At 35.3% G+C, this 27,348-nt stretch overlaps 1 protein-coding gene across 5 annotated transcripts in view; it reads left to right on the plus strand.

Annotated features, from left to right (window-relative positions):
• The window catches only part of LOC117321998 (prostaglandin G/H synthase 2-like), a 43,728-nt gene extending 18,248 nt beyond the window's left edge, over nucleotides 1–25,480 (plus strand). For 4 of the 5 annotated variants that reach the window (XM_033876688.1, XM_033876690.1, XM_033876689.1 and 1 more), the window contains exons 3-12: nucleotides 15,233–15,335; nucleotides 16,045–16,161; nucleotides 17,059–17,202; nucleotides 17,489–17,632; nucleotides 19,023–19,201; nucleotides 19,837–19,920; nucleotides 20,834–21,080; nucleotides 22,383–22,669; nucleotides 23,600–23,744; nucleotides 24,230–25,480. In XM_033876688.1, coding sequence (XP_033732579.1) covers nucleotides 15,266–15,335; nucleotides 16,045–16,161; nucleotides 17,059–17,202; nucleotides 17,489–17,632; nucleotides 19,023–19,201; nucleotides 19,837–19,920; nucleotides 20,834–21,080; nucleotides 22,383–22,669; nucleotides 23,600–23,744; nucleotides 24,230–24,573 — 1,761 coding nt within the window. In that variant the 5' untranslated portion in view covers nucleotides 15,233–15,265 and the 3' untranslated portion in view covers nucleotides 24,574–25,480. Of the gene's footprint in view, nucleotides 1–7,589; nucleotides 7,676–15,232; nucleotides 15,336–16,044; nucleotides 16,162–17,058; nucleotides 17,203–17,488; nucleotides 17,633–19,022; nucleotides 19,202–19,836; nucleotides 19,921–20,833; nucleotides 21,081–22,382; nucleotides 22,670–23,599; nucleotides 23,745–24,229 lie in introns of those variants that run through there. The other variant, XM_033876692.1, reaches the window with a different exon arrangement.
• The last annotated feature ends 1,868 nt before the right edge of the window (nucleotides 25,481–27,348 follow it).

A 27,348-nucleotide genomic window follows, 5' to 3' on the forward strand; every position in this document is an offset into this window, starting at 1 on the left:
CTGGCGCTTTTACTCTCTCGGCGCGTTGTCCTTCTGGCCGCTTTTCTCTCTCGGCGCGCTGTCCTTCTGGCCGGCTTTTCTCTCTCGGCGCTCTGTCTCCTGGCCGCTTTTCTCTCTCGGCCGCTGTCCTTCTGGCCGGTTTTTCTGTCTCGCCGCGTTGTCCTTCTGGCCGGCTTTTCTCTCTCGGCGCGGTGTCCTTCTGGCCGGCTTTTCTGTCTCGCGCGCTGTCTTCTGGCCGGCTTTTTTCTATCGGGCGTTGTACATTCTGGACGGATTTTCTGTTAGGAGGTTGCCCTTCTGGCGGCTTTTCTGTACTCGGCGAGTTGTCCTTCTGGCCGGCTTTTTCTCGGCGCGTTTGTCCTTCTGGCCGCCTTTCGCTCTCTCTCGGCGAGTTGTTATTATGGAAGGATTTTATATATAGGAGAGATGTAATTATGGAAGGATTTTATATATAGGAGAGTTGTAATTATGGAAGGATTTTATGTATAGGAGAGATGTAATTATGGAAGGATTTTATGTATAGGAGAGTTGTAATTATGGAAGGATTTTATGTATAGGAGAGATGTAATTATGGAAGGATTTTATGTATAGGAGAGATGTAATTATGGAAGGATTTCATTTATTGAAGTGAAATTATTGAAGAATGTTAAACCTAAGATGGATCTTAAAGATTATTAAATTAAACATAAAGTTAAATTTAAGTAAACATATTTTTACCCAAATATATACATAAATTATGCTACATTGTGTGTTGTACATATCTTTGTACATGGAGAGCCCATATATAGATTTTTAAGTTGACAAAGATCTGTTGATTCTATTGAAATCAAATACAAACCGAAAAACCTGCAATAGAATTTGATCATTTCCTCTTGCATTGACAGAACTAGATAATAGTGACATGTACGTATACCTGTAAATCATGCTAACTTCAGACACAGCTGTCGGCCTTACTTCCGTGATATATAGGTCTAAGATGGACGGAGATTTCTTGAATTTAAGTGAATGATATTTGGTGATGGAAAACTACAGGAAGATAAAAGTTACCCTAGTGCAAGATACTCAACATTGTTATCTGTCAAAAAAGCAGGACTTCAAAACACAAAACATCTTAGTCTATCAAGACTAGGGTCACAGGATCATTCTCTACCTGAGATCCGTCCTCCATGTTCAGATAATACATACTTCCTGCTTCTTGCAAAAACAAATTCAAATTCCCCTTTTTGACAATGACACATCGAAGTTCAAATATCAATTTTTTTTATTTTTTTTTTGAGCTCTCATTTAGCTTTCCTTTATGTGGTGTTGTAAAGGGTTTTCAGACCCTTTCCATTTACTAACAGCATTTTACAGTGACAGGTCTTTAAGCTAAGAATTTAATGTAGAATGTCTTGTCCCTCCTTAGGCTTCAGCCTACAACTCCCCCTCTGCCACCGTGACTGAGTGGTTAAGGTGTCCAGACACTTTATTACTAGCCCTCCACCTCTGGGTTGGGAGTTCGAAACCTGCATGGGGCAGTTGCCAGGTACTGACTGTAGGCCAGTGGTTTTTCTCGGGGTACTCCGGCTTTTCTGCACCTCCAAACCTGGCACTTCCTTAAATGACCCTGGCTGTTAATAGGACGTTAAACAAAATACTGTAAACCAAACCAAACCAAACCAAACCAAAATCCCTCTCTTATTAGTATGTGAAGGGGTGACCAATTCAGTGTCAGTTTTAATTACATATTGCATTTGATTTTCCTTAACTATACTAATAAGCTATATTTTGAACTATTGCACGGCTAAAATGACTATTGCACGGTCACTTGCGACCTATTGAATACTTGTGACGTTTCAGAATTCAGTCCTACCCTTTCAAGCGACTAAGTCACCCAGATGTGAACACTGCCAAACGACAGTCATGGTGACTTCTAGGCCTACAGAAAAGTCGTGATTTCAGTGATTCTAAATGTGTTTTAGTGATTAAAATGATAAAACAAATATATCATGGGTGTCTGTGCAATAGTCCGGAATATTTGACACAAGGTACTGGTAATCAACCTTTGGCCTCGTGCAATAAAACATCGGTCGATTACCAGTATCTCGTGTCAAATATTCAGGACACCCATGATATATTTGTATAATATATAACATCTATATATGTATTGAGACTCCCTTTACTACAAATATAGTTTTATAAAATGAAAAAAAAAAAATCCTTTGTTTAGAGTGTCAATACAGTTCCGTGCAAAAAGGGGATTTTTTTCAAATACAAGATATTGAAGTGCAGTGTATCATAGGAGAGAGGAAACGAAAAATTTTTGTTCCATTGACATTAGGCATATAGTAACAAATAGCATAGCTCACCTAAGGAAAAGTACAGTGAAATACGTTCACCTTTCACCAACACTTTCACTAAAAGTTTGTGGACGATAATACACATCAACAATCTAATGCAATGAAAAATCTTTATCTTTTATCAGTTTTTCTCACTGAAACAGTTTTTCCTTTCATCAACAGTTTGTTAAAGTGAAAGATTGAATCTGTTGTAAGAAGACTTATTGCATGAGTGACCTTCTCATCTGTTGATGGACATAAAAAGATATATTGTACTTTAACTATGTCACCAAATATTTAAAAAAAAAAAAAAAAAAGAAAGTGTAATGAATGTGCCCTTTTGACTTAACTACTTATTTAAAAGCAGATGGCATCAGTGAAAAGCATTTCATGAAAAGTCCCGATAGCATTTCTGCATATTTCCACACAGGAAATTCTAGGAAATTCTAGTCCATATAACATTTCTAAGTATTTCTTTCTATACAGGAAATTCTACCTTTTAAAATACAAATTTTTAAATTGAAGTATAACTTTATGTTTTAAAGTTATCTGTCATGTTTCCAGCATTTTCGTTTTTGGAGATATTAATTGATTGTAAAATTTTATGTTTTTTGTCCTGGGAAGTTCATCGTTGTACAACCCACAACAACTTATTAATAAAAAGGTGTTATTCAAAAATAGAGGCTAATCTAAACACACTGTGGTAACTTTACATGATTATGTAGGTGTAGACGGTAATTTTGTACAACACAACTTAAGTTACTTTTGATGGTATAGAGGGTAATTTTGTACTACACAGCGATTTAATTGATTATGAAGAAGTGAGACCACGCATAATGATATTTATATTATTGTTTACTCAGGTCAGCTAAATTTCTTAGTGGCAACTTGTCCATGTTACAATAGTGTAATTGTAAACAAAAGTAGACCTACACATCTTTATACTAGTACTCACATGTCCAGAACTTACTGATCTGGTCAGGTAACTGCCTTAAGCCATTTCAAGGCTGACCAAATTTTACAGATTTCTTTTTGTGATCAAATCAGTGTGTTACTTTGGTTTTATTACTGATAGGAGATTTGAATGAATGAGTCACAGACATAGACTGTATAGACATTTAACAGGTCATACCGTTAGATAGAATTATCTGTGCAAACCAGTCTGGGCAAGATTTTGTGCCATTTAATTAACTATCTGAAATTAATTTTGAATAAAAATTAACACTCCATTTAATGAGAGCAATATAGAGAATCAAATCTGGTAGATTGTTCAGTCTTAGTGACAAGTATAAAAAGGCCTGTACCATTACAAAGACCTGACGCAAAAGAAAGTAAAAGCTTTGTTAGATCTAATCGTGTTAGTGTGATTTTCTAGATTCTATCTGGTAATTCAATATTTGATTGTCCTTGGGACTGGTAATCGTGCTGCCTCATGCTGCCGACTTATATATATAGATCACATCAGGTTGGTGGGGAACTATTGGAAGTAGGCTCCAGAGATTTTAACTTCGAAAGGTTTGTTATAGAAGGTAAGGGGTGCAGCCTATATAGTACTCCAGAATCATTTCTATAGGGACTGTTTAAAAGGTTTTACATAAGAGTTTGAGATGATCATTTATAAACTTGTGATGTTCAAGTAGAAGTTTAAATATAGTAACTGCATGCTCTGAATGTCTAGACATGTTATGTGCATTTCCAAAGTGTTCAAACAATTTACAATTGACAAATGCATAATGACATCTTGAAAATGTTGTGTAGAGCTGTAGAGTATTGTAGCTGTCACAATAAAGCTTCCTTACAGCTTGGCAGTATTCTGACTAGTTTTAAAGGTAGTGAACACCTCACCATAAGGAATGGATTTGATAAGAAGGGCAGTATGAAACAGGTACAAAATACCGTAATGGTAATATGAATCATGTACATTTTACAAAAAAAAAATATATGAATGAATAGTTCACCTTGCTGAAACATTATTCAAATCCTGCTGCCTTGAGTGTAAACCTGAGGTAGAAAAATGCTGTTACCTTTGTTTTAAGTCTGAGGTAGAGAATCCTGTTACCTTTGTTGTAAGTCTGAGGTAGAGAATAACGACCTTGAGTGTAAGTCTTAAGTAGAGAATAACGACCTTGAGTGTAAGTCTGAGGTAGAGAAGTCTGACCTTGAGTGTAAGTCTGAGGTAGAGAAGTCTTGTTGCCTTGAGTGTAAGTCTGAGGTAGAGAATAACAACCTTGAGTGTAAGTCTGAGGTAGAGAATAACGACCTTGAGTGTAAGTCTGAGGTAGAGAATAACAACCTTGAGTGTAAGTCTGAAGTAGAGAATAACGACCTTGAGTGTAAGTCTGAAGTAGAGAATAACGACCTTGAGTGTAAGTCTGAAGTAGAGAATAACGACCTTGAGTGTAAGTCTGAAGTAGAGAATAACGACCTTGAGTGTAAGTCTGAGGTAAAGATGTCCTATTGCCTTAAGTGTAAGTCTGAAGTAGAGAATAATGACCTTGAGTGTAAGTCTGAAGTAGAGAATAACGACCTTGAGTGTAAGTCTGAAGTAGAGAATAACGACCTTGAGTGTAAGTCTGAAGTAGAGAATAACGACCTTGAGTGTAAGTCTGAGGTAGAGAAGTCTTGTTGCCTTGAGTGTAAGTCTGAAGTAGAGAATAACGACCTTGAGTGTAAGTCTGAAGTAGAGAAGTCTGACCTTGAGTGTAAGTCTGAGGTAGAGAATAACGACCTGGAGTGTAAGTCTGAAGTAGAGAAGTCCGACCTTGAGTGTAAGTCTGAGGTAGAGAAGTCTTGTTGCCTTGAGTGTAAGTCTGAAGTAGAGAATAACGACCTTGAGTGTAAGTCTGAGGTAGAGAAGTCTTGTTGCCTTGAGTGTAAGTCTAAGGTAGAGAATAACGACCTTGAGTGTAAGTCTGAAGTAGAGAATAACGACCTTGAGTGTAAGTCTGAGGTAGAGAAATCCTGATGCCTTGAGTGTAAGTCTGAGGTAGAGAATAACGACCTTGAGTGTAAGTCTGAGGTAGAGAATAACGACCTTGAGTGTAAGTCTGAGGTAGAGAAATCCTGCTGCCTTGAGTGTAAGTCTAAGGTAGAGAATAACGACCTTGAGTGTAAGTGTGAGGTAGAGAATAACGACCTTGAGTGTAAGTCTGAGGTAGAGAAGTCTTGTTGCCTTGAGTGTAAGTCTGAGATAGAGAATAACGACCTTGAGTGTAAGTCTGAGGTAGAGAAATGCTGCTGCCTTGAGTGTAAGTCTGAGATAGAGAATAACGACCTTGAGTGTAAGTCTGAAGTAGAGAAGTCCGACCTTGAGTGTAAGTCTGAGGTAGAGAAGTCTTGTTGCCTTGAGTGTAAGTCTGAAGTAGAGAATAACGACCTTGAGTGTAAGTCTGAGGTAGAGAAGTCTTGTTGCCTTGAGTGTTAGTCTGAGGTAGAGAAGTCTTGTTGCCTTGAGTGTTAGTCTGAGGTAGAGAATAACGACCTTGAGTGTAAGTCTGAAGTAGAGAATAACGACCTGGAGTGTAAGTCTGAGGTAGAGAAGTCTTGTTGCCTTGAGTGTAAGTCTGAAGTAGAGAATAACGACCTTGAGTGTAAGTCTGAAGTAGAGAAGTCCGACCTTGAGTGTAAGTCTGAGGTAGAGATGTCTTGTTGCATTGAATGTAAGTCTGAGGTAGAGAAATCCTGCTGCCTTGAGTGTAAGTCTGAAGTAGAGAATAACGACCTTGAGTGTAAGTGTGAGGTAGAGAATAACGACCTTGAGTGTCAGTCTGAGGTAGAGAAGTCCGACCTTGAGTGTAAGTGTAAGGTAGAGACTATTTATTAAGGATGGGGCAGTAGGGACTATTTTGTCACCACAGGGCCATATCCCAGAATTAAGTTTTGTCTTACCATATGGGAGACAGCCATTACAAGTAAACCTAAAGAGAAGATATACTTTAACATGTTGGGGTTTGTGTCCCCTACCAGATGACAGTATAGTTAACACTTGGTCATCCTTGCAGTCAGAGATTATTATTTTTCCAGCACATACACTCATATATTTGTCACCTGTTACATGTACATGTAATTGTAAATTTTGCCTGCAATTTGTCTTGAGATAATGGAATACTTCATATGTGTCATGTGTTTCAAGGTTGCCCTTGTTTAAGTGATTTTGTGCTTAAAGTAAGGTTTTCTTTGCATGTTGGTATTCCCTGCTTTTAGTGCCGTCTTGGTCTTTGTTTCTGTTTCTTTCCTTCTTTCTTAGCAGGGGTTTCTTTCTTTCTTTCTTTCTTTCTTTCTTTTTTCTTTCTTTCTTTCTTTCTTTCTCTTTCTTTCTTTCTTTCTTTCTTTCTTTGCGGGGGTTTGGGGACGGGAGACAGGGCAGGTATTGCTTTAGCAATACATAGCATGCTTGTTATTCTTTACAATGTCACCTATCTTTGGCATTTTGCCATTTATGGAGTGACAGGATGTTGGATAATAAAACTGGATCTTGTACCACACTATAGATACAGTTCTGTCTCTTTGAGGAAGGAGATTATGACTTGCTTGCAAAACTTTTTACAATGGTATTATGAAAGCTTTGATAGACCAGGACAGCTGCACACCTGACTATAGGACATTTTTACTCTCATACTACTTTTAGACTTCGGTGAGATTGAGCTTATTGTCTGCGACAGATATGAATATGTAAATAGAGAAGGATTATTCTACCTCTTTAGAGATATTTTAAGTGATAGATATTTTAACATTTTTATGTATACATACGTGCCAAATACATGTCCCCTACCACTACACATGGGGTATGAAGTGTCATCCGGACAAAAACCGGAATATTTTATCGCAGCTTGAAAGGAGCTATTTTAAAAGGCAATGATTGAAAATCCTGAACTAGGATTCACCTGTCATACCCCATCCACCTACACTTCTGATAGCCATCACATAGACATTCTTTAAGCCTCTAAATAGTGTGGGATGTATCGTGGATATTTATCATTTAATGAGATAACTCCTATACACCAGGTTTGACTCGAGTCTTTAATATACCGATATAAAGGTATCCTCCTTTGTTTTCATATCAGTATTCTGTTTGTTGTAGAATTTACCTACAGATTCTATATTCCTATCGAGATTTACGAGTAAAGTTATTTATAGTAAACGCCCATTAACATAGCGTTTATAGGGAATACCCCACAACTCACTCCCACGGAATCGTAGGATGAGTTGGGATGATACTATCGTGAAACGGATGCCAGTCTTTCCTCGTGTGACACAAGGACTCCTCAATTATTTACTGTACTGTCATTATTACAGGCAGGTTATTGCTATATTCCATTAGCCTTTCATTTGGATTCATCACAGTCTTCACTGAAAAGGTATGTTAGAACTGTGGTAGTTTTATGATTTTAAATCTCTCATATCACTTTATATGTTATATATGTAACCTGAGATGAGTTTAAATTGTGTTTTCATTTAATAATTTTATCTTATTAATCAACTCATCTGCATATTTTACCTTGGAATATCAGTTTTATTAACATTAAATTTTTGTATTGAACTATCTTTGGTCTGTGAAAGTCGACAAATTATTTATATATTAATCACGTATGATCTGTTTCGTACTAGTCTGCCAATATATGAAGAACCCCTCTCGCTGGTGACAGTTTATGTATGATGTGATTGGAAAACACAACATTTTGAATTGTTACCTGATATATGGATAATACACAGCATTTATCACAAAAAATCATGTTAGGATGAAAGTCACAAAGATGATGACTAAAATCACGATGATTCTGTCTAGTCGATGTGACATTTCTATATACCAGACAGAACACAGTCATAGGCAGAAAAAATAATTGGTGATGATAGCATTTCTCTGTGAACTATCTGAACAGTGGATGGATGACTGAATAGGTGGGATACATCATACTTTATTAATGAGCTGTAGCCTTTGTATTAGTCTGATCTGTGTGACTGTAAAGAGTGTACAACTGTATACCACTAATCTTAGCTGGGCCAAGCGTTCGCCCAGGTACATTAGTACGTGGTGCGTAAGATAATGTAATAGTGCTCAAATGACTTGTCTCCAGTTAAATACCAACTCGAACTCATAAAATATTAACATGTTGTATGCTGTACAGCACCAATTCACCTTTTCACCGTGATTAATGTTGGTTCAGTGTACTTTACACCAATCTAAACCTGGTGATGGGAAGTTCCTAATACAGCTCAACATCACACACAAAACATAAGGTCGGATTCAAATCAGCAATGCTTTTTTCTGTTAATAGGGAAAGATAATAATCTAGAGACTTGTATTTGGTAAGATGAAAGAATACTGTAAATTTTGGTACATTAGTGAGACTGTATATTATGATAGCTCTAGTCAGCCCAGAGGTATAGTATCACATCTGTATATTATGATAGCTCTAGTCAGCTCAGAGGTATAGTATCACATCTGTATATTATGATAGCTCTAGTCAGCCCAGAGGTATAGTATCACATCTGTATATTATGACTGTTCTAGTCAGCCCAGAGGTATAGTATTCCAACATCTATATATTGTGATTGCTCTAGTCAGCCCAGATGTACAGTATTCCAACATCTATATATTGTGATTGCTCTTGTCAGCCCAGATGTACAGTATTCCAACATCTATATATTGTGATTGCTCTAGTCAGCCCAGATGTACAGTATTCCAACATCTATATATTGTGATTGTTCTAGTCAGCCCAGATGTACAGTATTCAAACATCTATATATTGTGATTGCTCTAGTCAGCCCAGATGTACAGTATTCCAACATCTATATATCCTGATTGCTCTAGTCAGCCCAGAGGTATAGTATTCAAACATCTATATATTGTGATTGCTCAAGTCAGCCCAGATGTACAGTATTCCAACATCTATATATTGTGATTGCTCTAGTCAGCCCAGATGTACAGTATTCCAACATCTATATATTGTGATTGCTCTAGTCAGCCCAGATGTACAGTTTCCCAACATCTATATATCCTGATTGCTCTAGTCAGCACAGAGGTAAAGTTTCCCAATATCTATATATCATGGTTGCTCTAGTCAGTCCAAGATCTATTGAGACAGTAGGGTATTATGGTTGCTCTGCTTAGTCTGTCCACAAGTGTAGCCAAATTGATCCTTGACAAGATCTACTGGCTTCAACATATAACACCAATTGAATCTCAAAACACAAGGTAAACCTTGACACAAGTATTTCAAATAGTGTATTGTGATTGCTTTAGTTAGTTCTAGATATATCTCATCACCTAATGTATTAGAAAATATATCACGATTACTCTTGTGTATTCAAGAGTGTAAACATCCCAGCGACAAGATGAATAGGTTCCCTTCAAACTTGAAGCTTTACATGGCTCTTACACTCTGAATGGTTTAATGTTTTATCTTGGTATGGTTGAGGAGGTTTGACCTTTAACCTATGTTTATGTTAAAGAGGTAAAACATTCTTACCAGTCTAGTTAAAATTCCTGCTGCAGTTAATCTCTGCCTGCATTATAACAGCTATAATATTAAGATAACATTTCTCTTTACATAAAAGTACATGTAGCTTCTCTAATGTGTCTGATACTCTGAGAATGAACAAATCTGGAGGGAAAGAATCAGCACAATTAGGAGTGAAAGAATAATCACAATCTGGAGTGAAAGAATAAGTACGATCTGGAGTGAAAGAATAATCACAATCTGGAGTGAAAGAATAATCACAATCTGGAGTGAAAGAATAAACATAATCTGGAGTGAAAGAATAAACACAATCTGGAGTGAAAGAATAATCACAATCTGGAGTGAAAGAATAATCACAATCTGGAGTGAAAGAATAAACACAATCTGGAGTGAAAGAATAAACATAATCTGGAGTAAAACAATAGATGCAGTCAGGAGTGAAAGAATAAACACAATCTGGAGGGAAAGAATAAATACAATCTGGAGGGAAAGAATAAACACAATCTGGAGTAAAACAATAGATGCAGTCAGGAGTGAAAGAATAATCACAATCTGGAGGGAAAGAATAAACACAATCTGGAGTGAAAGAATAAACACAATTTGGTGTGAAAAATTGTTAAATTTGTACACTGGTATTATTGAGTAAAATTTATCACTGTAATCTATATAAAAATAGAAAATAAGACTATATGAAAAAAACAAAAAACAAGATGGGCTTGCTAAGTTCAGGTATCCTGCCAATGTAACATTTATTATCCATTCAAACATAGTAAATACCAGCATGGTGAATTCAAGTTGTGCAGGCTACCTGTGGCTTTTGGTCATTTTTCTTATTGGCATTCTCATTAAGCTGATTTGTATGTTTGCTCTTTTTATTACGAAACAAATTGATAAATTGATAACTTATATTCTCTGATGATGACTTATCTCCCCTTATATTCTCTGATGATGACTTATCTCCCCTTATATTCTCTGATGATGACTTATCTCCCCTTATATTCTCTGATGATGACTTATCTCCCCTTATATTCTCTGATGATGAATTATCTCCCCTTATATTCTCTGATGATGAATTATCTCCCCTCATGTTCTCTGCCCCCTTTCTTTATTTAAGGATTGAATCTTGATTTGGTCGATTTCATGGGGTCATGAATTGAGTTGCTCTTGAGACAAATTTAATGAACTGCGAAGCAGTTCATGTTGAATTTGTCTCAAGAGCAACTCAATTCATGACCCCATGAAATCGACCAAATCTAGATTCAATCCTTATATTTCAATTGGTTTTTTTTTCGAATAAAAAAGTCGGTCTAGATATTAATATCTTGTAGCTTGTGCAAGTCTAAATGCGGAAAAGCCCGAGGAGTTCCGGATTGTGCATGTCTTGTCGGTCGAGTAAAATAGTCCGCAATTTTAGGATTAAAAACAGCATTATTTTGTCAAAATAAAAGTATCTAGCATATCTGGTCTTTCATAAAATACAAGAATACATTATAAATCTGATAATTTTAATAATTAATCCATGTTTATAACAACAATGTAGAAAAAGTGAAATAGTTCCGCGGAAGGATTTTAACCATGTATTCATACGCACTGATCAGTGTTAATCTGGTCAAATTCATGAGCAAATGAAACAGATTAAGTTTGGTAGTTTCATCGAGTCCAACTTGAGTAGAAATTGAAATATTTGATGATGAAAGTATCTCCCCTTATCTTCATAAATGATGAATTATCCTCTTATATTTCCTAATGATGAATTAAGTCCTCTTCTGTTCAGTTTTGATGAGTTATCTCCCTTATGTTCAATACTGACAAGTTACCTCCCCTTATCCCCAATATTGGTGCTGTTTTAATGATAAAAACAGGGTTTAGTACATTTTCCTAATTGGTTAATCAGTTCCTTATTCAACAACAACACACGGATATGTCAGGTTTGTTATTCAGCACAAAAGAGGTAGTGATTAAATGATGAGGAATTCCATATCTTATACTATATACTAGAGGTTATGTGTGTATAACATGGGGAAACCACTGGCATTGTGGAGAAGCTCGTTTTCCGTAAGTAGGGAAATGTAGTTGTACTAATATGTTGTCAGACGTCATAATGACATTTAATTATTAGGTAAAGAGAAGGTGTAAGGCACATACATTAATCTCTCCCCTCTTATTCTCCAAATTTATCATCCCTATATCTGAGCTACAGTCATTATACTGTTGTCTGGTTACCTTAACCTCAATGTTACAATTGTGTCTTCAGGCCTGGCTATAGTTAACTTAACCTCAAGGTTACTGTTATAACTCCAGGCCTGGCTATAGTTAACTTAACCTCAAGGTTACTGTTATAACTCCAGGCCTGGCTAGGTATAGTTAACTTAACCGCAAGGTTACTGTTATAACTCCAGGCATGGCTATAGTTAACTTAACCTCAAGGTTACTGTTATAACTCCAGGCCTGACTAGGTATAGTTAACTTAACCTCAAGGTTACTCTGGTAACTCCAGGCATGGCTATAGTTAATTTAACCTCAAGGTTACTCTGGTAACTCCAGGCATGGCTATAGTTAACTTAACCCCAAGGTAACTGTTGTAACTCCAGGCCTGACTAGGTATAGTTAACTTAACCTCAAGGTTACTCTGGTAACTCCAGGCCTGACTATAGTTAACTTAACCTCAAGGTTACTCTGGTAACTCCAGGCCTGACTATAGTTAACTTAACCTCAAGGTTACTCTGGTAACTCCAGACCTGGCTATAGTTAACTTAACCTCAAGGTTACTCTGGTAACTACAGGTCTGGCTATAGTTAACTTAACCTCAAGGTTACTCTGGTAACTCCAGGCATGGCTATAGTTAACTTAACCTCAAGGTTACTCTGGTAACTACAGGTCTGGTATAACTCCAGGCCTGGCTATAGTTAACTTAACCTCAAGGTTACTCTGGTAACTCCAGGCCTGGCTATAGTTAACTTAACCCCAAGGTTACACTTGGTACTCTAGGTCTAGCTGGGTATAGTTAACTTAACCTCAAGGTAGCTGTTGTAACTCCAGGCCAGGCAAGGTATAGTTAACTTAACCTCAAGGTAACTGTTGTAACTCCAGGCCTGACTAGGTATAGTTAACTTAACCTTAAGGTTACACTTGTAACTCCAGGTCTAGCGAGGTATAGTTAACTTAACTCTGAGTACAGTTTGTGATTGAGCAGGCAAACTGTTATGGGTAACATGTGAGCTCTAATTACTTGTTAATTACACTGTTGCCTGTAATGCTATGTAAGTTCTAATTACTTGTTAATTACACTATACCCATCCTTGATTACAGTATGTACTGATAGTGTAATGCCATGTAATTTCTAAGTATGTACTGTTAGGGTGATTTGATTATGAATGTGTAGAACCTGTACTGACACAGATGTTTATATGGTCGCTATATAGACATCCTAATTATCTCGGAATAAGCCAAAATAGACAGATGACAAATTCTAGATATAACTTAGTTACACTTGGATAACGGGCCTGTCTTCTCTCGTCTCGCACATCATATGCTGCTGTGTACTGTATATTCAGCACTTAGCAGATCACTCTCTGTAATCGAATTATAAGCAGTGAGTATGAAATTGACAAATCTAAAACACATTCCCATTTGACTATTCTATATAATGATATGCAAAGCTTGAATTGACCACCTACTGTGGTTTAGAGCCTGAGGATGATTGACAAAGGTAAAATATTTTATACAGACCCTTTCACAAAGTTCAAGGCCATTAACTATCCTGAATAAACCTGTTATGATAATTCTGATTCTGAAACTATAAAAATACAAGAAACTTAATTCTATTAGATCTTGTGTTAACTTGATCTCCTTAATTTTGTACATTTTAGCATATGCTTTCTCCCCTTTCATCACTCATGACATTTTGCCAAAATTGTTTGATGGTTGGTGACATTCACTCGTAATTAATATACTATTGTAGTATTGTATACACACATCCACATTAAAGTTTTCACTCTGTTTCCAAACAGAGTTTTTAATTGTTATTGGGGTGTTGGGGCATCCAGTTAGAATTCCAACGCTCCTGCGTCGAAGGAAAAAGAAAGACTAGATAATGGTTATCTTAGTGCCAGAAACCCTTAAGTGATGATGGATTTAGGACTGGATGTCAATTCCATACACCAATAACAGCTGATATTTCTTTGGAATTTAAATTGAAAAAAAATGTAATATATACTTCAAAAATAAAATAATGTATTACCTCCCTTTAACCAGTAACAATACAAATACATGACATCTCTATGGTGACTGATCTATATAAAATATTTATATCTTCATTTTATCTAATTGTTCTATTTACCTAAATTTCAATTAATCTGTTTATAATTTGAGAATATTTATAGGGGCTTAGCCTGCTATCTTATCCAATGGTATGTTTTTGTTCAATGAAAATTTATTGAAATTAATCAAAATTATCCCCCCTTATGATCCCTAATGCTGGATTATGTCTTATCTTAAGTTGGGATAGATTATCTCCCATGTTTCATTAATGCTGAATTATCTCCCCTTATGTTCCCTAATGGCAATCGCAACATCTTGGAGAAATTTCCAGCAATCTTCGGAAATCAGTTTTGATTGCAGTAAATTTCCAAAAGATGTTGCCATTGCCTTAATGATTGATGGGTAATCTCCCCTTTATTCTTTAATAAGGAATTACATGTATATCCCTCTTTGTTCATAATGATGAATTATCTCCCCTTTTTATCACAATTGCTGTATTCCCCATGCTTGCTGATGGCCTGCTACCAATTATAATACTGCTAACCTATATTCCTACAGATAAAATGTATATTTGGATTTTCTGTGTCTCTAACACCCTCCGACATCTTAAATGTCAACTCCATGTCCCTGTGATTAGGTGTCATGAAATCAACATTAAATTGATACAATTTTGTGAAATCTGTAATTGCCAAATAATAAATAGTTTCAGCGTACTGATTCGTGGCTGATTGATGTGTTGAGTGGGCTGGTACACACCGCTTAACCTTCACGTGTTGGTGAACCACGTGTCACAAGGCTTGCATGTATACCAGTAAGAGGACAAAATGATGTGATAATTATTTTGTGTTGTGATAATATTTAAACCCACACTGAACAGTTTGTGATAATGAGTGCGATTCTAAAGCTTGGAGAATGAAACAGCAAAATGTGTAGTTCTGACACATGTGGGAGGGATCCTTACAGGCACACGATGAGGAAAACCACATAGAAGCCAAATTTGTTAAAGAGATATTTTATTATTGTACAGTGACATTCTGTGTTAAAGATCCTTCGCTGATGCTGTTAGTTTGAGGTATTGTGGCTCTCAATTTAAATATATATTCTTTAAAGGTGAATTTATATTTGATCTGGAAACCTTGTAGAGAAAATGTAAACTGATCTTTTTCTTATTCTACAATACTTGATATTTTACAGGGAGAACCAGCGACTCGATAGAACCGTGAGACCATGAAGGAATTTCAGCAGGGATGTGGAGTTTTGGTGGTGTTGGTGGTTGTCATGGGGATGGTTTCAGCTAGTAAGCGTTTTACAATTAACCCAGTTTTACTTATACATGTATAATTACTGTTCTACATCAGCCTGTAAATACATTGGTCAGTAAAATTTCTGTCAAAATCTGATAGTTTGTATGGTATTGACACTGAAAACCCGATAATCTTGAAATTTTTTTTATAAATGTGACACTGAGATACATTTCCCCTATTAGCAATACCACTAACTTTAAGGAGACTCCTTAGATTTTCAGACACCTGTCAACTCCTATATTGTGGCACTCTGTGTCTGTCCATCCACTTTAAACATTAGTTCATCTGGTGATCTCGGACATATATGGGTCTGCCCTGTGTTATTCAGGTTTAAGTGATTTAGAGGAAAGTGTCAGTAGAAAAACTACCTGAAATATTTGATTGGCATGAATTACCCAATGTATATCTGTGTGATAAGCTTTTACATGTACATGTACACGTGATAATATCTATGTGCATTACATGTGTTAAAAATATCAAAACATTTCAGTGTTTCCAATACATATATGTAAACATTTGTTTTTTTTTGTCAACATGTTTTGTTTTCGTGATCTAATAGATAAAAACAACAGTTAAATTTACCTTTTTATCAATGATTTTTTTAACTGTTAAAAAAGTAATGTACCTGCATTATTTAAAAACATTATTTTGTAACACCAACTTTTACCCTTGTGTCTATAATTTATCCTGTGTTTGTTACAGACAATAGCTGTTGCTCCTATCCCTGCCAGAATGGAGGTGTGTGTATGACAACAGGAATGAAGGGATTTAAATGTGATTGTACGGGTACAGATTTTTATGGTACAACGTGCGAGACTCGTAAGTATATCTCCAGACCCAGATTACACCATAATATGTTTTGTATCTGTTTTACAAGTGGTTGCCATGTCAGGGATCTGGTTTTGAGGTACGGTGGCTGGTTTTTATCCCTGGGAGGACATCAGGGAGGGGATATATAGCATATGTTGTTGGTACATACACATTTACATACTTACATAACAATATGCGTATCTTAATTGATGCTATCGCTCCACTGACTTTTATTTCAAACAGATTCTAATAAAACTCCATATATTGGTCAAGCATAGGAAATACCTCGAAAAAATTCACAGTTCCAGATGTCAAGGTTAAGGTCAAGGTTACAGAAACTATTTATAGATTTGCCTTTGCTCCAGCGACTTTACTTTGAAATGCATTTTTATTATACTTCATATATATTGGTTAAGCATAAGAAAACCTGGAACAAGTTTGTGTTTCAAGGTGAAATGGTTACGGTCATAGTTACTATATAATAAATCCTTGTCATTGCTCTATCAACAATATCAATTATCAGTTGTCATATAAAGGAACTGGTTGTCATGTAAGGAAGGTAATATTGTTTGATCAGAAGCTTACTGAAATGGCTGGTTAATCAAGTTTGTTGAATAAATAGTACCTATTTTCTTAGTCATAAAGGTATTTAGTGTGTTAAAACCTTTAAAATTCTTCTTCAGAAAAATCGTCAATTAAACCACATTGAGATAAAGAAATTTTATATTTAGCATTCTTCGATGAAGAGCTCACAATTTTAACAAAATGAATAACACTCATTAATATTGATCCAATCAATTCTGATGTGTAACTATAATAAACGTCTGCAAAGCATTACTTTATGATGTGTTAAAATTGAACTTGACCTAATGACTTGTAGACGGTGGATGTTTCTTTCTTTTCTAGCTACATTTATCAAGCGTATCAAGTTGTGGCTAAAACCTAGCCCTGATACCAGCCATTACCTACTGACTCACTACGACTGGCTCTGGAACTTTGTCAACAGTGTCGACTTCTTACGTAAGGCTGTCATGAAAAAGGTCTACACAAGTGAGTAAACGGTTACATACCCTAAAATATCGCTGTGATACGTACAGGTACATGCTATATCTTGTGAAAATACAATCAATTTGCTTTTGTTGGAGTTTTAAAAAATTGTAGATAAAAAGACCTTCTTGTTGATAAAAAAAATGCATTGAACGAAAGCTTTTCATTGACTATAGCCATCATAGATATCAGAAAGAAGCTTGAGATCTGCAAACACGTGCTGGTGCTACGAAGTTTGAAGACAAATAAAACATCTGCTATTGTTTCAGTGTTAGCTTTGTATTTACAGTGCGGTCGAATATGGTAGACAGTCCTGCCACCTACACGTCAGAACACTCCTACATCACACTGGACGCCAATTTCAACATGACGTACTATACACGCACACTACCACCTGTTCCAAATGACTGTCCCACACCCATGGGCATATGGGGTAAGTATCAACCTGAATTTTTATCTGAACTGATGAAGACAGAGGGACTCTGTCCATGTACAGTTTCCAAGTAACCCAATGATTTTGTATTAAAATCTACTAATTTCATCTAGTTTTAGCTCTTCTGGCACTGCTTGTGGACTTTTTCTATAGTGATTGTTTCTTGATAAAATGATGATTTTAAATAGTTTATACCATTGTAAAAGATTTCTAGTGGAAGTGGAAGATTGCATACACTATCAACTTTGACAGAATTCATAAGGTAGAATATACCATATACCCTTAACTTTGACAGATTTATGATGTATAAGGTAATATATATCATATACCCTTATCTCTGACAGAAATATGATGTAAAAGGTAGTATATACCATATACCCTTAACTCTGACAGAAATATGATGTATAAGGTAGTATATATATATACCATATACCCTTAACTCTGACAGAAATATGATGTATAAGGGAGTATATACCATATACCCTTAACTCTGACAGAAATATAATTTATAAGGGAGTATATACCATATACCCTTAACTCTGACAGAAATATGATGTATAAGGTAGTATATATATACCATATACCCTTAACTCTGACAGAAATATAATTTATAAGGGAGTATATACCATATACCCTTAACTCTGACATAAATATGATGTATAAGGTAGTATATATATATTATATACCCTTAATTCTGACAGAAATATTTATAAGGGAGTATACTGTAAAAGTGGATATTTTTCGCGTGTGGAAATTTTCGCTTAGCCAGCTTCCCAAGTGTTCGCGGTGTAGATATTTTCGCGCTGTCAAGATATTTTTGCGTTAACTTGTATCTTTTATATTTAGTATTTTTATGTGTTAATATATTCGCGCGGAGATTAACTGATAGCGAAATAAGCAAAAATGTCCACACCGCGAATATTTCCACTTTTACAGTATACCAAATACCCTTAGCTCTGACAGAAATATGATGTATAAGGTAGTATATATATATTATATACCCTTAACTCTGACAGAAATATAATTTATAAGGGAGTATATACCATATACCCTTAACTCTGACAGAAATATGATGTATAAGGTATACCATACACCCTTAACTCTGACAGAAATATGATGTATAAGGTAGTAATACCATATCCCCTTAACTCTAACAGAAATATTATATATAAGGTAGTATATACCATATACCCTCTGAAACAGATCATGAGTAGAAGTGTAAGATAGCATACACCCTTAACTCTAACAGAAATCACAGGTATAAGGTAGTCTGTTGAATCTTTCCTTAGACTTTTTACATACATGTATTAAGTGAATGGAATTTCTTTAGTTTATGTTAATTGCTCATAATAATTTGGTGATTGGATATGAATTATTTTTATAATTACAGGTAAAAAAGAAATGCCAGATGTGGATAGAATAGTAAAAAAATTCTTCATCAGAAAGAAGTTTATTCCAGAACCCATGGGAACCAGTGCACTGTTCAGCTTCTTTGCTCAGCATTTTACACATCAGTTTTTCAAGACTGATGTTAAAAAAGGTCCTCAGTATCAATGGGGTGGTCATGGGGTAAGTCACATATTGTTTTCTTTCTTTTCTTCTGTTTAAATTCATCCTACAGCTACTGTATAGTGATGTATCAGGCTGGAGTCAGACTACACACAGGGATTTCCCTACAATAGAAACAAGGTCCGTTTAAAGGACTTATTCCCCTAAAAACATCTTGTAAAAATTCCCAATTTTGAAGTCACTTTTGAATGATTAAGCATGTTTTATATTTTCAAAGGCATATACTAAGGCAATTTTGAAAAAAATAAAAAAAAAAAAAAAGCTACAGATAAAAAAAAATGAAATCAAAAATAATATAAAGGTAATATTCATCAAAGAAAAACTGAAACTTGTATGAATTTCACTATTTTTTGGTTTTTACCAATGTCACATTTTGTTGCCAATTCAATGGACCCTGTACCCAGTTGGAAAATCCCTGCCACACAATTTGATTGCTGATGTATGAATAGACAAAGGAACTGATAAATTGTAGAATCTTGAATTGTTAGATTTCACTGAAAGTAGAAAAATTACATTATATCATATACAAATGTATAGCCATATCAGTTTCTGATCTGCACTTGTGAATATTAATTATAAGCTAGGATAGACAATGTCCACATACTGTACAGTGTGATATGTCTCTCCTAAATCAGGTTGATGTGACTCATGTTTACGGCAGGGATAAAGACGCAGAGGCAAAACTACGAAGTTTTAAAGATGGAAAATTGAAAGTTCAGGTAAATTATCATCTCTGTGTTAACAAACTGGTGACTTCCTATCAGGATTCTAGTGAGAAATTAGGGGCGTATAACTTTAAACTAGTTTTCTTCAGTGTAATTAGCTGAATATTCATCATCTTCGTTAGCCAAAGGTGAAGATTCGTGAAGAGGAATTGGTGGATTGTCACCCTTGGATAGTGAATATAAAATATTGTTATGTCGCTTTATATGATCAGTGTGCAATTGTTTCATCTTTCTGACCTAGCACCGATGAACACTATACTTTTACATAAAGTAAATAATTAAATTGTAATAGCTTGTGATCAATGGTTGCAGGGGGCCCCGTTTGTGGAATGTAGGTTGTGGGGGTGGCTTGTGGGTTGTGGGTTGTGGGGGCGGGTTGTTGATTGTGAGGGCCCCAGTTGTGGGTTGTGGGGGATGGTTTGTGGGTGTAGGTTGTGGGGATGGGTTGTGGCAGATGGGTTGTGGAGGCGGGTTGTGGATTGTGGGGATTGGTTGTTTCACATACAATAAAGTAAACTCAGAAATGGTATAAATCCTGAAGGGATTGGTTAGATATTGACTATGGAAATATCAAGATCTCAAGTTTCCTTGATCATTGTCAAATTTTGACTATGAAGAGAAATCTAATCTGTTTTCAAATGCAAAAGCATAGAACCTCCATTTATACATATCTCCTTAAAAATTGTATGCATTATATTGTACATGTGTTTTGAAAATTTGACTTTTCAATTGTTATATCAATAAAATTATTAGTCATTAATAATCCACAGTTTAAAATAAAGCATTGGTTGAAAAATGATTTGTTAAGACTGAATGCAGGGGGAATACTTCTGTACCTGATGTATTAAAAACAACACAGGAAAATTTGAATATTTGTGTAAACAAAATAATTTGATGTTTGTTTTAGGTAATAAAAGGTGAGGAGTACCCTCCCTTGGAGAAGGATGCCCCAGTGGGTATGATATATCCCCCTGGGACACCAGAGAACAACAGGTTTGCCATCGGCCAGCAGGTGTTCGGACTGCTACCTGGACTTTTTATGTACGCTACTGTCTGGCTACGCGAACATAATCGTGTGTGTGATATCCTCAAAGCTGAACACCCAGACTGGGACGACGAAAGATTATACCAGACAGGAAAACTTGTAATACTGGGTAGGTCATCATAACACACAGAGACACTTGTTATACTGGGTAGGTCATCATAACACATGGAGACACTTGTTATACTGGGTAGGTCATCATAACACACGGAGACACTTGTTATACTGGGTAGGTCATCATAACACATGGAGACACTTGTTATACTGGTTAGGTCATCATAACACACAGAGACACTTGTTATACTGGGTAGGTCATCATAACACATGGAGACACTTGTTATACTGGGTAGGTCATCATAACACACGGAGACACTTGTTATACTGGTTAGGTCATCATAACACACAGAGACACTTGTTATACAGGGTAGGTCATCATAACACACGGAGACACTTGTTATACTGGGTAGGTCATCATAACACACGGAGACACTTGTTATACTGGGTAGGTCATCATAACACACAGAGACACTTGTTATACTGGGTAGGTCATCATTACACACGGAGACTTTTGTAATACTGGGTAGGTCATCATTACACACAGAGACACTTGTTATACAGGGTAGGTCATCATAACACACAGAGACACTTGTTATACTGGGTAGGTCATCATAACACACGGAGACACTTGTTATACTGGGTAGGTCATCATAACACACAGAGACACTTGTTATACTGGGTAGGTCATCATAACACACGGAGACACTTGTTATACTGGGTAGATTATTAAAAATGAGTAGAATGTATCTGTTTAGTAGATGATTTGTTAAATCAGTTGTTAAGGGGAGACAATCAAGATTTGGAGACTAGTTACACTGGGTAGGTCGATCATCACAACACATAGACGCTTGCTTTAATGAGTATGCAACATATACAATGTACGAGTCTGAAATGTTTAATCGTAGATTAAGACACTAATACCATAATTAAAATTTATGGTAAAATTGGAGACAAGCTCGAATCTTCCTAATAACAAAAAATGATAGTCTGAATTCCAACATTTTATCATCATTTTGACCAATATAAAAAAATTGATAATATATCGGTAGAATAATTTGGTGTTTGAAGAACAGTGAGACCATAGCTATGCATTATTTTTAGAATGATTGGTTTGGTTTGGTTTATTTTGTTTAATGTCCTATCATGAGTATGAGTACCTGGATTACCTGGCAACTGCCCCACGTAGGTTTCGTACTCACTAACCAGAGGTGGAGGGCTAGTGATAAAGTGTCGGAACACCTAAACCACTCGACCACCGCGGCCCCTTTTTAGAATGAAGACTGTAGATAGTGTATCATAAGTAAAATATTTTGGAATAGTGGAAAACCTATTTATCATATATTTATTATTTTTATAGGGGAGACCATCAAAATCGTGATAGAGGACTATGTACAGCATCTGAGTCACTATAACTACAAGTTGCTGTTCCGACCAGAACTCTTGTTTGGGGAGGAGTTCCAGTACCAGAACAGAATCGCTGTGGAGTTTAACCATCTTTATCACTGGCACCCACTGATGCCTAGTGAATTCAACATCAGTGGTACCACCTACAGCCTGCGGGAATTCGTATACCACCCGGAGATCTTACTTAAACATGGCATGCACGATTTTGTGGATTCTCTATCGAAACAAAGAGCTGGACAAGTATGTGTATTTGAAACAAATAAACAATATACAGTTCTGTATCTGCCGTAATTAGCACCCAGTGTGATTAAAAAAATGGTAACAATGGGGCGCTTATTAAGGTAATTAAATCTATGTTATGGACAAGAAGTCATTATGAAAATAGTTTGATGCATTGTGACCAGATATTTAAGATTTAGCAGGAGTCTAGCTTTGATCACCAAAATTAAGTCTCTACATATATACATAAAATGTAAGTAGTATGACTTATTTTGAAGTTTTTTCAAGATTAAGAGGGGCATTTATATAATTTCATTCTTTCTGCAGGAAGGGGGAGGGGCGTAAATTTCGGCGAATACAGTACCACAGTTTTAAAGATGCTACATTGCAGACATTGTATACACTACTTGTCACAAATATGCAGAAAATGGTGTAGATATATGTCTTATTATTGGCAACAAATGAAAACAATGTTAATAGTGTCCTGATAATGATCAACCTCTGATAAGAGTCAAAATACATAGGAGTTTAGGAGGCTATGCCTGTTGTTTGATCCTTTTTCTTTTTTGAAATGAAATTTGTTAAAATAGAAAAATTGAAAAGTAACATATCATATATAGAGGCAGATGATGATAGAACGTCTTTGGGATAAAATAAAGTCCAAATTTTAACTTTGGGAGGGTTGTACACTATAGCGTAATTAAAGTACAGTATGTAACAGCTGATCGGCCTATTCTTGTTTGCATTCGATCATGATTAGTCTTTGTCAAAGATGCCATAGCACCTTTGAAGAAATTTATAATGCTATTAGAATGCAGTTTAGTTATTTTCCATTTGTAAGGATTTTGCTGAAGTTTATTACCACAGCAAAATTATTGAACTAGCTATTTTAAAAACATATTCACAATCGAACATTTTTCAATATTAAAGTGATACGATTGGCTGTTGTAGTTTGGTCCGTATAACCATGGTCCAATGACGATTCCCGTGGTAACAGAACTGATCAAACAGGGACGACAGCTCAGACTACAACCCTATAACCAGTATAGGAAAAAGTTCAACCTTCCTCCCTACAAAACCTTCGAGGATATGACAGGTACGGGTCCATCAACCAATCCCTAATCAACAGATCTTGATCTATACAACAAGCTAAAATTTTGTTATAATGTGGGGGGTTGGTGCCTCATTTGTCATCTTACGGAACCTACAATATACTTTAAATGTACTAATTTTAGTGCACCCAAATTAGTGCATTGTCCAATTTTAACAGATTAGCTCAATGAGGAATTAGCTCACCTGTATTAATTGATATAATGTAATTAGCGCACAATTACGATTGAGTGCAATGCTTCCCCTATGAATATATGATCACCACTAAAATTTTACATTATACAGTTAATATTGAATTTTTTTGCCCTAAATTTGTCTGAAACATTATCTCCTTGTGCATCTATTGATTGATTGATGTATTGTTTCACAAATCATGTTAAAAATGCGAATTGAATAAATAATGATTACATAGCGTGATTTTTAAATCAGTTTATATATTTTGGTGACATGCGTCTCTGTTATATGTTTTAGGGAACAAAGAATTAGCCAAGGCTTTGGAAGAGGAATACCACGACATTGATGCTGTAGAATTTTATATAGGGCTCATCATGGAGAAGAGACGCTACCGATCAGTGTTCGGAACATCTATAGTAGAGATGGGCGGTCCCTACTCCGTAAAAGGGCTCATGGCTAACCCTATATGTAGCCCTAAGTATTGGAAACCTTCTACATTTGGAGGGGATGTAGGCTTCGATATCATCAATACAGCTACACTAAAAACGCTTTTCTGTAACAATATTAAAGGAGACTGTCCTGCGGTGACGTTTGAAGTGCCCGGCTATGTGGAAGGCGATGATTTACACGATGAGCTATGATAAAGCTAACTATAGTAGTCATTATCTATCAAATATATATACAGTGGAACCTGACTTTACCTACCACTGACTTAAACGACATCCTGTAACATCAGACCATATCAATTGGAGCAGAGACATGCTCCACTCATTGACTCGGTCCCACAGTGTGTCGGTAAAGTCAGGTTTCACTCTATACTCCCATTTCATTGTAGAACGTAATATTTCAATATTAAGTTTGATGAAAAACAAAAAAAATGTCAATTTTGAATTTTAAATATTTAAATAAGTCAATAATATACCAAACTAATCATCAAGTGACAATATTTTTTCAGCTCTGAAAGAATGTAAATCACAAATTGTTGTTCAAAAAGGCCAGCCTTATGTAACATTATTTATCTGGCAATAAGCCCACCCCTATCTTATTATTAAATTGCATTTCAGTAAAAATGCTGACAATCGTAATTGTAATGCCCTTTGATAAGTCCAAATGTAAAATGGTCCTGGCCTAAGACAGTCATATGAGTCTTTAAACATCACAAAATGAATTGTACGATCATGCTGTACAATGTTTATCATATTTTTTGTTTCTGAATTTCTTGTATTACATGTACTACATTTTTACAGATAATCACAACTATCGTTACAGGATAACTGCTTTGTGTTGTTTTCAATCATCATTAAGTCCCATTAACAGTTCCCTCATTCCAGACTTTATTTACAGTACTATAATGGTTTTTTTCACTGTCACTATCTATATATATAAATGAGAATTTAATTTTGTATTCTTCATTTCTTTTTGTGATGTGTGAAGTGGAATGGAAATTATAGACAAGTTTCATTTAAAAAGATTTTTTTATCAATACCATATCAAAATATGCTACCCATTTATTCATCAAGGAGATATACATTGTCGCTGGTAATTAAATATGTCGGTGATAAATAAGATACACGTATGTTTACTGGTGAATATTCATCAATATCACTTCATAGTGCTATTTTATATATATTTACATATCTATTTTAAGATATTGATGGAAGTAAGGACGAAATTATTGAAATTGGTGGTATTTTTGTTTCGAAATCATGTAACACAAGTTTAGTATCAATTAATCTGTCTCTGAAAAACTGATACTGTAATATTTTGACTGAATAAGGCCTGATTTTATATGACATTTGATTCTCAAGGTATTAATGACATTATTTATTGGTATCAATGTATAATGTTGATGATTCTCCACAATTCGTCTTTGACGTCATTTTCAATACAAGATGATAATGATATGTAATTATAGCCAATAGAACAAAATTTAGATTTAACTTAATGTTTGGTTTTTATCAGAGTATGGTTTATAAAAGAATGTTGATGCATATATACCATAATAAATCACTTTTATCTTCTCGATCTTAAGGGGAGATAACCCTGCTGGGGGTAGGCTTTTTGGAAAAAGTATCACATCTTAAGGGGAGATAACCCTGCTGGGGGTAGGCTTTTTGGAAAAAGTATCACATTTTTCTCTGTTAGTAGATGTTGTCAGAAAAACACTGACGATAATATAAATATAAACATACTTATAAATGTATTAGATCTGTGATGTTTTATATCATTATATGTTTGTTTCTGATGAGTTTTTAGCTCACTTGAACAAAGCCAAGGGAGGTAATGCTGTACCCCCCCGAGTTGTTGTCAGTGTCATCCGTAGACAGCTATAGGTTAAAATTTTATAAAATTTGTGTCAATAGGCATTTGATATCCGTGTTTCTTGTGACAAGGCCTTTCCATTGGTACTATATTTGCGGACCTGCTGACCTTGACCGTGACCTTTTGACCTACTTTTTAAAAAACTTTAACCTTGGCCGTATGGGATAAGGCTTTCATATTTGACAGTTAATTCGGAATTTTACCCTTCTGGGTGACTTCTGACAACTCTTGTACACTTTTGTATATACACTCTGTGAGAAGTTACAAATGTTTCGTAATAAGCGAGTTACATTATTTTTCAATCGATTGCATTGAGCTTTACATAACTATTTTTTTTATACATGTATGATAGGGTTGTGATGTTACACCATTTTTTTAATAGATTGCATTTGGCTTTACATTATTGCACAAGTACTTTAACATTGTGAAGATTTTCCCTTTTGGAATATATTGTAGATGATTTCACTTTACATAATTAAATAATTACATATGTATGATAGGGTTGTGAAGTTTTGCTGTTTCAATTCGCTTTACATATTTACATATTTACATATTTACATAATTACACTAGTGCGATAAGATTGTGAAGTCTGACTCATTTTTGGTTGCTTTAGTAGATTCTACAAATTATTATATCAAAATAAAAATAAATGTAAAAAGTTTTATAATATATGAATCTTCGTGCATACACATCCACTGTGATGATGGAAATTCCAACACTTTCTGTTTTGTGGTAGCCATTTTTTTTTTTTTTTTTTTTTTTGTATTATTGTTGAGAAATGAAGTCATTTGAGTGAAAAAGGGGGTAAATTTCAATGATATAAAAAAGTCGATAAAACAACTAATTTGGAAAGTAACATTTCCACGTATGTTCAAATTCTGCTGTGCAGAATTATTTACCTTGGGAATGTTAGTGAGCAGGAATTAAAAAAAAATGTACAGTGTATGTGTGTTGGCTCTGATTTTTTGTTTTAATAGATAAAATAGAGAATGTAGAAAGCAGATTTTTGACATGAGAATGGTATATACATGGGTAGCTAAATAACAAATTTGTGAATTCCAGGGATGAGCACAATTACATGTAATTACAAATT

Source organism: Pecten maximus, chromosome 2, assembly GCF_902652985.1.
Source record: "Pecten maximus chromosome 2, xPecMax1.1, whole genome shotgun sequence".
Classification (NCBI taxonomy): domain Eukaryota; kingdom Metazoa; phylum Mollusca; class Bivalvia; order Pectinida; family Pectinidae; genus Pecten; species Pecten maximus.